The sequence below is a fragment of the Asterias rubens genome, chromosome 5 (assembly GCF_902459465.1).
Source record: "Asterias rubens chromosome 5, eAstRub1.3, whole genome shotgun sequence".
In the NCBI taxonomy this organism is placed as follows: Eukaryota; Metazoa; Echinodermata; class Asteroidea; order Forcipulatida; family Asteriidae; genus Asterias; species Asterias rubens.
The window spans coordinates 17,386,743-17,401,509 of NC_047066.1; the positions used below are offsets into that span (position 1 = coordinate 17,386,743).

Below are 14,767 nucleotides of genomic sequence, written 5' to 3' on the forward strand. Positions count from 1 at the left end.
GAAGTCGTGAACATATTTTCATAGTAACGTTCCAAAAATTGCTTTTCATCTTTTTATTTGTTTCAAAAATTGCTTTTCATTATTTTCAATAAGTTATCATAATACATGGGATCGTATGGAAGTGTGGAACTGCTGTGGCTGACTGGTTTAGAGCACCGAATTCAAACTCTGGTGTTTCTGTTCAGCAGAGTGTGGGCTCGAGTCCCAGTCGTGTCCTTAAGCAAGACACTTAACCACTGCTTCGTCCTTTGGATGGCCATTGGTCCTGTTTGTTGTGTAATGCATGTATAAGAACCCATTGCACTTATTAAAAGAGAGAAGGGGTGTTCCCCGGTGTTCCTGGTTAGATAGTAGCAGCATACTACGCCACATCACCTTGTAAACCATTACACGGTGCTTTAAAGGAATAGGCCTCATACAGCAAAATGTAGTTAAACATACCTTGCAGGACAAGTGTGGTAAAGCACTATATAAGAACCTAGTAATAGTAGTAGTAGAACAAATTTGTTTGGGTTTGACGCTCCAAGTAAATCAGTCTGGTATAAACTCAACTGGAGCAATTGATCTTAGATAGTACCACTGTAGTAAGTTGTTGAAGGAAGGAACCAGACAAAACCTAGTTTATGGGCTTGGTTCTCGATAACCAGTGGTATGCACAGCATACCATTTATTACGTGTTGAAACAGAAAAAAAAGAAGAAAAAAACGACTGAAAATTAGAACTTGCTTTTTTGTCTTAAAACCTGGACTTAACTGCGCCACTCTACCTTTTCTTAAGGACAAGTTTAGCCAAGTTCTGTGGGTCAAATTAACCCTGATCGCAGACCTTATTTGCGCATTTCAACGGAGGGTTATTTAAGCACTTTTGGTTTAGTTCCTCGTCTGAACGTACCCCAACAGAGGGCAGCTGATTGAAAGAGAAAAAACAACCCGGTGCATTGTATGCGGACACCTGTTGTCTCTACTTGGTTTATAGTCATGGTTTCATTGTGACAACCAATAACTGTATGTTCTTACCAAAAAGCATTCTTTGAAAACATCTGTGGGAAGTAGTTTAATGCCTTAATATATACACAATTTATGTAGAAATCTCTGCAAGTTGGAAAAATAAGAAGATCTGGTTGCATTTCCTGGGCTCATCATAAAGCATATAATGGTAACAACGTACAGGTTGTATTCCTGCCAAGTAACGGAGCTCATGATCTCTACTACTTTGAGAATCCACCAATCTCTGAGGGTAAACGCAGCCAAGAACCATAACCTTTCTGCTTCAAATGAGCTGTTAGGACCTGCTTGCCATGTTGGTAGTCGACACACATCGTCTGTAATGACAGGACAAAAACAAAGACCATTTTACTCTTTATCTGCAATATTAAATGAAAGGTTCAATCTGCAATATTAAATGAAAAGATTCCATCTGCAATAATGAAAGGTTTCCATCTGCAATAATGAAAGGTTTCCATCTGCCATAATGAAAGGTTTCCATCTGCAATAATGAAAGGTTTCCATCTGCAATAATAATAGATTTCTATCTGCAATAATAACAGGTTTCCATCTGCAATAATGAAAGGTTTCCATCTGCAATAATGAAAGGTTTCCATCTGCAATAATGAAAGGTTTCCATCTGCCATAATGAAAGGTTTCTATCTGCAACAATGAGTGGTTTCCATCTGCCATAATGAAAGGTTTCCATCTGCAATAATGAAAGGTTTCCATCTGCAATAATAAAAGGTTTCCATCTGCAATAATGAAAGGTTTCCATCTGCAATAATAAAAGGTTTCCATCTGCAATAATGAAAGGTTTCCATGTGCAATACTGAATAGTTTCCATCTGCAATAATAAAAGGTTTCCATCTGCAATAATGAAAGGTTTCCATCTGCAATAATGAAAGGTTCCCATCTGCCATAATGAAAGGTATCCATCAGCAATAATGAAAGGTTTCCATCTGCAATAATAAAAGGTTTCCATCTGCAATAATAACATATTTCTATCTGCAATAATAACAGGTTTCCATCTGCAATAATGAAAGGTTTCCATCTGCAATAATGAAAGGTTTCCATCTGCAATAATAAAAGGTTTCCATCTGCAATAAGAAAGGTTTCCATCTGCAATAATGAAAGGTTTCCATCTGCAATAATAACAGATTTCTATCTGCAATAATAACAGGTTTCCATCTGGAATAATGAAAGGTTTCCATCTGCAACAATGAAAGGTTTCCATCTGCAATAATGAAAGGTTTCCATCTGCAATAATGAAAGGTTTCCATCTGCCATAATGAAAGGTTTCCATCTGCAACAATGAAAGGTTTCCATCTGCAATAATGAAAGGTTTCCAACAATCCAACTGCAATAATGAAAAGAAAGAAAATGCGTGGGAGCTGCATATTGAACCCCTCTCATGGCGTTTTGGGGACCATGTGTTGGATTGAGGACATGTTAATTGGAGGAAAATACTTTTAAAAAAAAATGAAATCAGGAGTATTTTGTCTTTAAAGTCTAAAAATATAAAGATAATCGGAACCTACTTCCACAAAAGTAAATGATTATGAATGGAGCAGTCCTGCTTTTGTTAAAAATGTTGATTTGGGGATCTTTTTTACCTGTGATAGTGATTAGTTGTATTACGTATTGTTGCCCCCCTCCCCCCTTTGGCAACTGAAACTTGTTCTTCAATCACCATTTAGTATCTTTAAGATCCTGACATTTTATAAACCACAGCATTCTGGAAAAACGATGCGAGATGTCAAGGAATCTCCCCACAAGTGTGTTGCATACTTATGCATCCATTGTTTCAAAGTTGCTTCCCGGTCATAGGTCAACAATATATCCAGCCGTAAAACACATTAACGTATCAAGAGAAACAGCACATAAGCCTATCAAGGTGCATACTGACATTCGTGCGCATTGAAATCACTATGCGTTGTTGTCAGTAGACTTTTCAATGTCTCCACTCATGTTCCTTTGCTGTAACAGTAAACCACAGAGGTCTTTACCTATGTCAAAGTATTTTTATTTTGTGGAACTTAGTAAATTGTTTAACTTTTTTAAAGCTAAACTTGGCCTGATACTTGGATGTTTCTTGGTCAATTATTCTACTATAGAGGACCACCCATCCCCCTTTCTGCATGACCCTCAACCCTTGAACGGGACGTAGTGAGTCCGAGTCAACCACTAGCTGACTTCATGTTTGAAGCACCATAGATTGTCAAAGTCACCAAGCAGGTAAGAGACTGAGTCAGAGCTGTCAAAAGTAGCCAGATATTTGCTGTATGGTAAACCAGCCAAAGATGTGCTCTTAAATCATGATTGTGATCAAGTGGAAAAACCCTTGAGTTCAAACTAATGAAAGTGTAATTAGTTTGTACTTGCCAAAACCAAGGTCGAAAGCAGAACCTTTGAATTTAAAGTTAACAAAAGAAAGTTGAGATTGTTTCAACCAAGGCTTGAAAGAAGCACAATTAAGTTTACACAAAAAAGAAAATTGTAATTTAAATTGCTTTCCTCAACAAAACCATAGCTTAAGAGAAAAACCCTTGAGGTCAAACTTCACAAACTGTACTGTAATTTTCTGTACGTTTCTGTAAATATTAGTTCCTCTTATATTGATAAAGAACCGTGTTTATTTCAAGTTAAAGAATAGTGTTTATCCTGTCAATTCATTTGAGTTCCTTTGATGAGTACATGTATGTCACACAATTACCCTTCATGTAAATCAATGTGACAAGATATCAATTGTAGGCACTGCACATTGAAGAATCAAATCAACACATACTGGGCCAGCCAGTGCCAGGCGGCAATTTATTAAGATTGCTATGGTATTGCTTATAACTATTGAACACAATGCACACAATCCTCGAAAAAATAAAAAAACGCTATTGGTTTTTATTTTGTAACTGACTTAAGGTCAATAACATATACAGATGTAATATTTAAAGAAAATAATATTTTCGTAAGTAGCATTTGAAACTTTGCATACGATAAGGAAAGGTTTGCGGTAACACCATGTTATGACTATCTCTAAAGAGTTGGAGGTGGTTCTGAAAAGAACCGTTGGTTTCAACTTGACGTTTCGATCAGTGTGCTCTGATCATCTTCTGGAGAAAGCTGGACGCTTGATGCTGCATGCTGCTTAAGCACTGTGGAGGCGGATTGGAGGCTGATTAATATTTTCATGAAGGGAAAAAAACTAATGTTTTGTGCCTACCAGCATACATTCAGATTAGAAAACTGGACTAAGAAGGCACCATGACAAAAGGTGTACAGTAGTAGATATTAAACATGACTTAGTAGGGTTTGGTCTTACCTTACTCTGATGATAGTTACTACCCTGCAGAAGGTCATAGCGTTGGGCCATGCCACAGGCATTCTTAAAACGGCTATAAAAAGCAGCTTTGCAGACTCGACTTGCTCCAACAGCACCACTTCTGAACGGCGAACTGCAAACAAGCAATAATAGTTGTTTAACATAAAGGGATTGGTCTAATGTTTATAATACCCCCATACTGTAAATTATCAGAACCTAATGATAACCATTTTAAAAACTTGTAAATCTTAAAACTCATAGACTCTACATTTTAAAATGAAAAACAATGAATTATTGCACAAGATCTTTTGAGCTTGTTCCAACAATGAAAACAATTGCTTACTTTGATGTAATATAGCCACATATTGTTCCACATGATTACATGTCAAGCAAAACAATGGTTACATATCTGATATAATTTGAACTAATATAACCAAAAAGAGACACAAGGGGCAAAATAGTGAGACTCCATTTTGGTTTTAATAGGGACCAGAATTTATTTGTCAATAATTTACAAAGGAAAAATGAAAAAAGTCTCACAAACAGCTCCTTTCAGGCTCTTATCTTATAGACCTTTATCATGCTGTCACCATCTTGGTCATGATCCCTGTTTCCATAACAGTAATGAATGCTAACAATCATTGCACAAACATGGCACCAGACTAATATTTCGTCCAGCCTCAGTTTGGTTACAATGAGTTGGAATGGAGTAAAATCAAGATGGCCACACCGTGATGAAGGTCTATTGCAGTGATGTGTGATTAATGTGTGATTAGTGTCTGCAAGTGAAGAGCCAATGGAGCATTCTCACTAGTGTGGCATGTTGTGTCGGAGCGGTTAAGAGCATCGGATTCAAACTCTGGTCTTTGTGATCAGCAAAGTGTAGGTTCGAGTCCATGTCATGACATCCGTGTCCTTAAGCAAGACACTTAATCATGATGCTTCGTCCTTCAGATCGGACGTAAAGCTGCTGGTCCCGTGTGTTGTGTAAACGCATGTAAAAGAACCCAGTGCACTTATCAAAAAGAGAAGGGGTTCGCCCAGTGTTCCTGGTTTAGATTGGCAGTGTATTGCGCCACAGCACCTTGTAAACCATCACATTGTCCTTTACGATGGGTCTCACAATTTCAACGTAGTCCCACATCTTGCAGGAAAATACTGTATGTTTAAAGCGCCTTGAATGTCACTGAGTGATGGAGTTGCGCGCTATATAAGAAGTCACTATTATTATTATTTCACACTATTACTAGATTATTGAACATTTAAAAAAAAACAGTTCTGTAGAATGACTGCAGAGTTAAACCGTTTCTAGTATTGGAGTTTGATTTGTAGACAACTCTTAAAATCCATAGGTTCATAACAGATAGTTAAACAGTAAGTCTGCTTCCCTATTGCATCTCATTTCTTTCAAACGCTTAGCACAGAGACATTTAACATCTCAGCAGGAACAGATTACCAGCCCAAAATCTGTATGATTGCTGAGGACATATAAATACACATACCCCTCTGTACATCGCCCTCTATTGACATCAACAACTTCATATAGACTGTCTGCAAATGACCAATTGAGACTTAATCCCAGCTTGAAGTCATCTTCAACTGCAGGTGTGTTAGATACTCTTCCGATGAGTGGGTGATGAACGCTGTAACCTGCAGGTAGTCTGTCTGTTAACTCATCATCTACTCTACAGCATATAGCTCTGGCAAGATGTCCATGGTCATAGTCACTACCTGTGTTTAAATATGTTATTCAATGGAACATCACATTAGTATACTGAAAATCACCAAATGGGGCCAAGCTCCTACAAAGCTTGGTAGTTTTGATTGGCTAACTAAATTTACCAAAATTAAAAGTGATACTAAGACATGTATGCAGGCCTAATGCAAACTTGTTTTCTTGACAAGCCATAAGGCTAGTCCGCTGGACGTTTGACTATTCGCACAAATTTTCCCTAGTCCATTAAAGTATTATATTAAATGTGTGTGCGTCAAAACCAATTTTGGTCGGTCAACACGCCGGTATAAATTATGCGGATCATGGCTCATCATTGTCTTTTCTATTAAGATGCATGTTGACTTCTAAATGTTGATGTAAAGTTGACGTTTTCAAAGCAAAAAGTTTTTGCCCGAAAGAAAATTCCCATGAAAAACAAAATCAGAGTTCAATCAACGGTCGGTCCATTGTTTTTTAGTTACCAGTGTCGTAATACATTTAGAGCACTGATCAATACAACCACTGTTAAAAACATGTAACATCCTTTGTGCTATGAATTGTACATCATGTTATTGTAAAAACAGATCGCGACCAAAACATTTCCACTTTGGCCATTTTGAATATGGATGCTGAGTAAAGAGAGGGGAAAACACAAATTGAGTGGAAAAACATCAGTGCAGTGAATCTTATGATTTGAAGCAGAGCCATGAAATCAGTGCACTGCAGTGCCAAATTTGTATACAAGAACTTGCTTCGTCGTCGTCATCCTATGAGTCATGGCTGACCCTTTGTGACCCTGTTTATGATGTAGTTCCACTTCTGTCTATCCAGTGCAGATCGATAAGCAACGTTTATGGATAAGCCCGTGAGTTCTTTGATTCCGTCTGTCCAACAAAGTTTTTGACGGCCACGTCGGCGACTACCTGCTACACATCCTTGCATAAAGATCTTCTCAAGGTTGTCCCCCTCTCTTCTTGCTTAGCAGAAGTCAAAATGTAACTGGTACCCAAATAATTTTTTTAAACAGAAACTGATAGTTTTCCTGTAGGTTTCAAATCCTGTGATTATACCAACACTTACTTTTTATACAAGTAGTAAATTACACATCAAGGTTTTTTAACTAATTTCTCATTCATGGGAATCAATATCAGTGTATTTTGCAGCATTTGATACATACCTAAAGTGATGGTATCCAAGTAGACAGGCTGGATGAAAAGACTAAGGAGCGCCCCCTGGAGGCCAATTATATTCCACTCCAGTAACTTATCACTGCTGGACATCACTCGGAATGGTTTCTGTATAACAAATCATATTAAATGATAGCAACAATGTTGTAATTAGATGTGAAACCCAACAAAGTATACTTTTGGAGCAGGTTGTTAATAATGTGAACAAAAATCGGACCTGCAATAATAATAAACAAGCACATTTTACAAAATTCAATGCGCTGGAAGAGTGCTAATGAAAAGACGATTATGAGAATAGATGTGTTTTTAATTTACTCTTGAATGTCTGGAGTGTGTCGGTGTTCCGAATATGACTTGGTAGGGCGTTCCAGCACCGGGGACCAGCGACTGAAAATGAAACGGTCCCCTGCCCTTTTGTGTGTGCGAGGGATTGTTAGATTTTGGCTGGAGCGGAGCCCACTCCGGCCAGGTTTGTTGAAATTTAGCGACTCTGTAAGGTATTGTGGAAGTACGTTAGAGAGTGCTTTGTGCATGTTCACTGATGTTTTGAAGGTGATGCGTTGTTTAACTGGTAACCAGTGTAATTGTTTGAGAAGAGTGGATGCGTGTGTGTATTTGGGTTGCAAGAAAATGATACGTGCAGCATTGTTTTGGAGCCTTTGTAGACGATCAATGTCAGCTTGCCTAATACCATTGAGGAGAGAGTTACAATAATCCAGTCTAGACCACAGAAGGGCTCTGGCAGCAGCGTGGCATGTGTTTGTGTCAATATAAATGGGAAGTGGTTTGGCCCTATTTATGGGAAGTGGTTTGGCCCTATGGACCAAGGTGGTGTATTGGACCCATTAGTGTGACTAGGACCAAGGAAGTTAATTGGCCCAATGGACCAAGGTGGTGGATTGGCCCTATTTATGGGAAGTGGTTTGGCCCTATGGACCAAGGTGGTGGATTGGACCCATTAGTGTGACTAGGACCAAGGAAGTTGATTGGCCCTATTTATGGGAAGTCGATTGGCCTTATTAAGCCCCTTTCACACGAGAGCAATTTAGCTAAAATTTGAGCATGGTTGTAAGATTGTACAAAATGCACCTCGTGTGAAAGGACAATGATTTTTGGAGTCTACATTTTGTCAGAGGTCCGGACCTAAGACAAAATCTTACACTAGCAGAGGTTTTGACCAAGGACGTGGGCTACATCATCGTGTGAAAGGAACCCTTGAGCCCTTTTCACACGGCCAAAATGTAGCCAGGGTCCCTTGCTACAAAATTTACGAGCGTGGATTGTTTATTTGTTATCACCATGAGCTTTCACACTGCAAGGTTAAAAAACTAACAACCCTTGTGCCACATGAGAGTGATATGACGAATTGGTAATCCTGATCACCTTAGTTGGACAAGATAGCACCCACAATAGCATGCACTGTATGGGCTTTTTCACCTCGGACGTCATTCAATGGGAAGTGGATTGGCCCTATTTATGGGAAGTGGTTTTGACCTTTTTATGGGACTAGGACCAAGGAGGTAGCTAGGACCAAGGAAGTGGATAACGGAAGTGGTTTGGCCATATTTATGGGAAGTGGTTTGGCCCTATTTATTGAAAGTGGTTTGGCTCTATTTATGGGAAGTGGTTTTGACCTTTTTATGGGACTAGGACCAAGGAGGTAGCTAGGACCAAGGAAGTGGATAACGGAAGTGGTTTGGCCATATTTATGGGAAGTGGTTTGGCTCTATTTATGGGAATTGGTTTGGCCCTATTTATTGAAAGTGGTTTGGCTCTATTTATGGGAAGTGGTTTTTACCTTTTTATGGGACTAGGACCAAGGAGGTAGCTAGGACCAAGGAAGTGGATAACGGAAGTGGTTTGGCCATATTTATGGGAAGTGGTTTGGTTCTATTTATGGGAAGTGGTTTGGCCCTATTTTTTTAAAGTGGTTTGGCTCTATTTATGGGAAGTGGTTTGGCCCTATTTATTGAAAGTGGTTTGGCCCTATTTATTGAAAGTGGTTTGGCTCTATTTATTGAAAGTGGTTTGGCTCTATTTATGGGAAGTGGTTTGGCCATATTTATGGGACTTGGGCCAAGGAAGTGGTTTGGAACTATTTATGAGAAGTGGCCAAGGAAGTTGATTGGCCCTATATATGGGAAGTGGTTTGGTCCTATTTATGGGAAGTGGTTTGGCCTTATTAATGGGAAGTGGATTGGCCTTATTAATGGGAAGTGGATTGGCCTTATTAATGGGAAGTGGATTGGCCCTATTTATGGGAAGGTGTTTGGACCTTTTTATGGGACTAGGACCAAGGATGTGGATTGAAACTATTAATAGGACCAAGGAGGTAGCTAGGACCAAGGAAGTGGATACTGGAAGTGGTTTGGCTCTATTTATGGGAAGTGGTTTGGCCATATTCATGGGACTTGGGCCAAGGAAGTGGTTTGGAACTATTTATGAGAAATGGCCAAGGAAGTTGATTGGCCCTATATATGGGAAGTGGTTTGGTCCTATTTATGGGAAGTGGTTTGGCCCTATTTATGGGACTAGAGCCAAAGAAGTGATTTGGTCCTATTAATGGGACTAGGACCAATGCAGGGGATTGGCCTTTGGCCCTATTAATGGGTTTAGGACTAGAAGTGGATTTTGAACCTCTTTCCAGGTCTCTATTGTTTCTTTGTATTGAAATCAATCTCAAATCTGTGTTGTTTATTTGATTTGTACTTGTACCGTACCTGTTTTTTAGCCATATCTAACGAGTCTGTTTGTTGTACTTCTTCTGCTGCAATTATCTCACCTTAAAAAAATAATAAATACACTAATATTATAAGAAATACATGTGTATGTATTAATAAGGGAATCAATGTGTGGTGAAGAGGTTTTCAACTAGTGGTTTCATCCCAACGAGGCTGGTTTTTGATAGTCGAAGTAAATTATCAAGAACCAGGCCTCGGCGGGTTTAAACCACTAGTTGAAAACCGATTCAACACACTTTGATTCCCATTCATAAATACCTTTTTGGTTAAAAAGGCATAATAAAGTAAGAAACTCTGTAGAACTTATCCTTAAGCTCTTTAAGTTTCCACCTCCTTGGTATGTTCAGTATACGTGTTGAATGTACATGTACGATGACCGTACGCGTGTGTTTTCCAGTTCCGTTCGTGCGCATGCGCGTATGGTCTTGGTGCATAATCGCTGGTTTTCCTTTCACACACAGCGCGGCCAAATCACCGACAGTGCCTGCATCACCCGTAACAAGAATCGTCTTGCATCAAGACTAGCGCGGACAACCGGTTATAAACACTGGTCATTATCAACGGTTTAAACACCCCCACGTGACGCGCTCTTCACCATTAGGAATAGCGAAACTGTCTGAGGTATTTATGAATACATATTTGTTCTCACACAGCTAATATACATGTAGCATTGTGTATAACAGACTTTTGATTGTCAGCCAGCTTCTTCCTTTTCACAACTGAAGGTTAAAGACACTGGACACTATTGTCTAAGTTGCAAGATAACTATGAAAGAAAAAACACCCTTGTCATCTGTGTGCTTTCGAGACCCTCAAAATCAAATTCCAAGGTCTGGAAAGCAAATTCGTGGAAAATTACTTCTTTTTTGAAAATTACGTTACTTCAGAGGGAGCCATTTCTCAAAATGTTTTATATTATCAACAGCTCCCCATTACTATTTACCAAGTAAGGTTTTATGCTAATAATTTTGTTGAGTAATTAGCAAAAGTGTCCACTGCCTTTAAGCAAAAAAGTATGGCTATAAATGTGCACATCTAATGTCGTCAACATGCACTGCTTCTTATGTTTTTATCTCTCAATGTGCCATGTTATTATACTCACCACCTGCACATAACGCAGTCAGCTTCCCCTGTGCTGTATCTGGTTCTTGAACTGGGTAGTGAGCACCAAACATCATCAGTTGCAGGTCTGCTTCAGCGATTCTTTCGTTACAATCTCGTACAAATCTAGCCCCATCACCGCTGGGTGCAGCATTCATGTACAAATGTAGTGTAACACCTTCCTTGAGTGTCAGTAGCTGACTACTACCCTGATTGGTGAAGATACTGATGTGACGGTTACCTTCATAATAATTCTTGAGCTCACGATAGAAGTATCTGAAAGATGAAAATAGACACTCTAGATTGATGCCTGATCTTTAAAAATACACAACCATGTCCAAGACAAAACACAGTGATTCAAAACTCTAGCACCAAACTTTAGCACCAGAGATATTGTGCGAAAAACATATTTAGAAAAAACTTTGATGCATGCCTCTTACCCTTTGTTCAAAGACTTCTTTATACAATTGTTGCACGCTGTGACGGGGTCCATGGCCTTATGTACACTCGAGGGGGAAAATGGAACCCGAGGCGAAGCCGAGGGTGCCATTTACCCTCGAGGGTGTACAAAACCCATGGACCCCAGTCACAGCGTGCAACAATTGTTTTGTTATACCTATAGATGTATAATTGTTCTTCCTCTTCTCGAAGTTCTGTTGTCATCTTCAAACATTATTACGACGGACTATTCATTGTTTAATAAGCAGACGAACAAGAAACAATTCCCTCGAACCTGCAGTTGTTTCGTACACAGCGCTGGAAATCGACCAACGCTGCGAACGAGCAAGGTAATGTACACCGGTGTACATCACTTTTCATGTTACTCGGCCCGTCCAGCTATGTAACATGCGTTTTTGTTGCGCGTCACATGATTGTTCTCAACCAATCAAACTTCACAGTTTGTTACCGAGGTATAACACTGTATATTGACTGCAGTGTTACAATTGTTGTTGTTCCAATCAAAGGTTTGACATGTATTGTCTTTATGAATCTAAATTTGATTTATGCTTTGCAGCAATAAATCAACCAATAAGCCTGCTCATAAAGAATTATGATTTAGGCTGGTAACTCTACTTAAGCAGCTTTTATGAAAGTAGCCCCAAAATAAAACGCATTACCTCTGAAGACCTCTACGAGCAATGGTTAGTCCATTCAGGTCTATCATACATCGTCCATCACTGCTGATATTACGTCCATTAATTGCTCCTACACCTGTGCCAAGACTTATCAACTCATGTTTCCCTTTTGGACCTGAAAATATAGAAACAGTTAAAGGGTCTTTGTACTTTTTGTAGAACAAAAAACACAATGTGTACAGATTTACACTGAACTTACTCAATTGGAAGATAATAATGGTAAATAGCTTCCCTGAAAATATTACTTGCCTAGGTGATGTAGTTTGCAGAAATGAGTAAAACAATGTCATGAAACATATTTTCATCTCAGTGATCATGAGACGTAAATTATTTTAGCATGTAAAAACGTATTTTCATGACATTGTTTTACTCATTTCTCAAAAACTAGGCTTTCTACAATCATTATTTTCAAACGGTGCAAGTACCAAAATCCTGTAACGCAATTATCACAAAATTGATTGCAAGCAAGTCAGTTAGTTCATAATAACATAAGGCAATAATTACAGGTTGTTATGCAACTTTGAACATCTTATTTGTTGATTATAGAACCTCCAACTCACTTTTCTGCAGCAGAAACGCAGCATAGCTCTTGCGTGCCTCAATCCGATTACAGCCTGAAAACGGTGCTCCAACTCTGGGGATACTTGTAGCAATCTCACCAATTTGATCAGCTACTGTCGGACCACAGCTCAGGATAGACTGTGTGTTTTCAACCGGTGTTGGCTGAGGGTCACGCTGAGGTGTATGGGTATTGTGCACATTAGGTTGAGATGCAACAACTTTGGGTACATTGGGTTGGTGAGCACGACTTTGGTGTACATGGGGTTGAGATACAGGGAGTTGAGGTTTTTGTGGCTGAGTAGCATGAAACTCTGAGGGGTAAGGCTTTGCTGTATGGCTCTGTTGAGAGGCAGCTTGGAATTGGTCATTGTTTGATAACACTACAGAGGCTGATTGATCAGGAAAGCAGCCATCTTGGGAGCTAGATTGTTGAGATGATGAGAAAGAACCTGGTTGTTGTGGCTGACCAAGGACTCGTGCAGCAGTAATTGTTTTTTTGACCCCAAACTGTGGAAACGCAGTACCTGGAACACCTTCAAAATCAAAGGATGGCTCAACATAAGGCTGGTAGTTAATACTATGCCCTCTCTGTGGATTGGACTTGGAGGTTTGTTTAGAATTAGATGCATGTGGTTTAGAACCGGCAGGGTCACGACTTAATGTTGGGAATGCATTGGTATTTGCTGGCACTGTGTATGAACCTGACTGTCCCTGGTGGAGATACCCTCCTGCTACTTGGCTACCTTGTCCACTACTTGATGAAGACCATGAGTCTACATCAGAGTAACTCTGCTGACACTGCCTCTGAGATTGGTCAGCTGAATCAATACCAACACTCCAGGCAGATGGAGCACTTTGACTAGATTTACCTGGGACACTGTCATGTTGGATACCAACTGAGGGAGTGCTGTGTGAAGACTGTGCCCTAGTGGTATCGTTTGGTGGTTGGAAACCAGCTGTTTGAGGCTGGTAACCTTGATCAGCTGCATTCTGTATACCAGTATATCCATGCTGATAAGGTGCTTGCTGTTGCCCTTGGTGGTGACCAGGTGATACAACCTGGGAACAGTTTTTCATTATGTCTTGGTTGAGGACACCCCTGCCAAAGTGGTTCACAGGAGCTGTCGTTACATGGGATGGTACAGCTGTTTGTAGAGGGGTTATTGAAGATGTCTGGGCAGGGGATGGTGCAGGAGGAGTCTTTTTCTCTTGTACATTTACAGCTGCCATTGAAACAAACACAAAATCAACTCAATTTAGCACTTCCAACTTCTCAACTCCATAATTAATGTACTTTAATTTGTACCCACAGTACACATTTTTTAACAGAAAATATAGTGGTATTGCTTTTAATTTAGTACTTCTGGTGGTGGTGCTATTTGTAGCTTTCTGGTGTTAATAAGTCGTCAAAAAGGGCTTGTCCACACAAAGTTTCCCCATAATATGTCCTAAGAAACTTTTGGCTCAAAACCTCAACAGTCCAAAATCCTGGCATATGAATTGGCCTATTATGTGCACTATGTAGCCAAACACACTGTGTTTTTTTAGATATAAAGAAGTACAATGCACCATAAATTCTTTATGAAACAGTACATCCCTGCACTACAGTAAAATACAAACGCATCCAAAAATGAAAATATCGTTCAACCCAGTTGTCCCATTTGTTAGAAAGCACCATATTAATGTCAAGTTTTTATATGTCATTGAATGTTTAATGTAATTTATTTGGATAGGGATATTGGATGACAACTTTTTTAAATGTCAAACTATTTCAGATGTAGGCTTTAAGATCAATTTAAGGGGTTATCATTTTTTTATCACTACCAATTATGTGTCATCTTGAAGGCTTTTTAATCCACACAAAAACGTTATTTTACTCAATGAATTGATTAGCTAATATTATATAACACCCAAGCAGATCCTTGCCATTTGATTGGAGGATTGTCCGTCACGTGATAGCAAATAAAAGTACCATTGCACGCTGAGTCACTCACCGTGCTTTTTCGTTCCATCCGAAAAGTACCAT

At 39.3% G+C, this 14,767-nt stretch overlaps 1 protein-coding gene across 3 annotated transcripts in view; it reads right to left on the bottom strand.

The window, feature by feature from the left end:
• Positions 1 to 213: 213 nt before the first annotated feature.
• Positions 214 to 14,767, bottom strand: part of LOC117290353 — a 31,682-nt gene continuing 17,128 nt past the window's right edge. For all 3 annotated transcript variants that reach the window (XM_033771700.1, XM_033771701.1, XM_033771699.1), the window contains exons 6-13: positions 12,741 to 13,964; positions 12,163 to 12,295; positions 11,046 to 11,320; positions 9,924 to 9,985; positions 7,194 to 7,311; positions 5,805 to 6,033; positions 4,303 to 4,435; positions 214 to 1,321 (exon numbers count right to left, since the gene is read on the bottom strand). In XM_033771700.1, the coding sequence (XP_033627591.1) occupies positions 1,208 to 1,321; positions 4,303 to 4,435; positions 5,805 to 6,033; positions 7,194 to 7,311; positions 9,924 to 9,985; positions 11,046 to 11,320; positions 12,163 to 12,295; positions 12,741 to 13,964 (2,288 nt within the window). In that variant the 3' untranslated portion in view covers positions 214 to 1,207. The remainder of the gene's footprint in view (positions 1,322 to 4,302; positions 4,436 to 5,804; positions 6,034 to 7,193; positions 7,312 to 9,923; positions 9,986 to 11,045; positions 11,321 to 12,162; positions 12,296 to 12,740; positions 13,965 to 14,767) is intronic.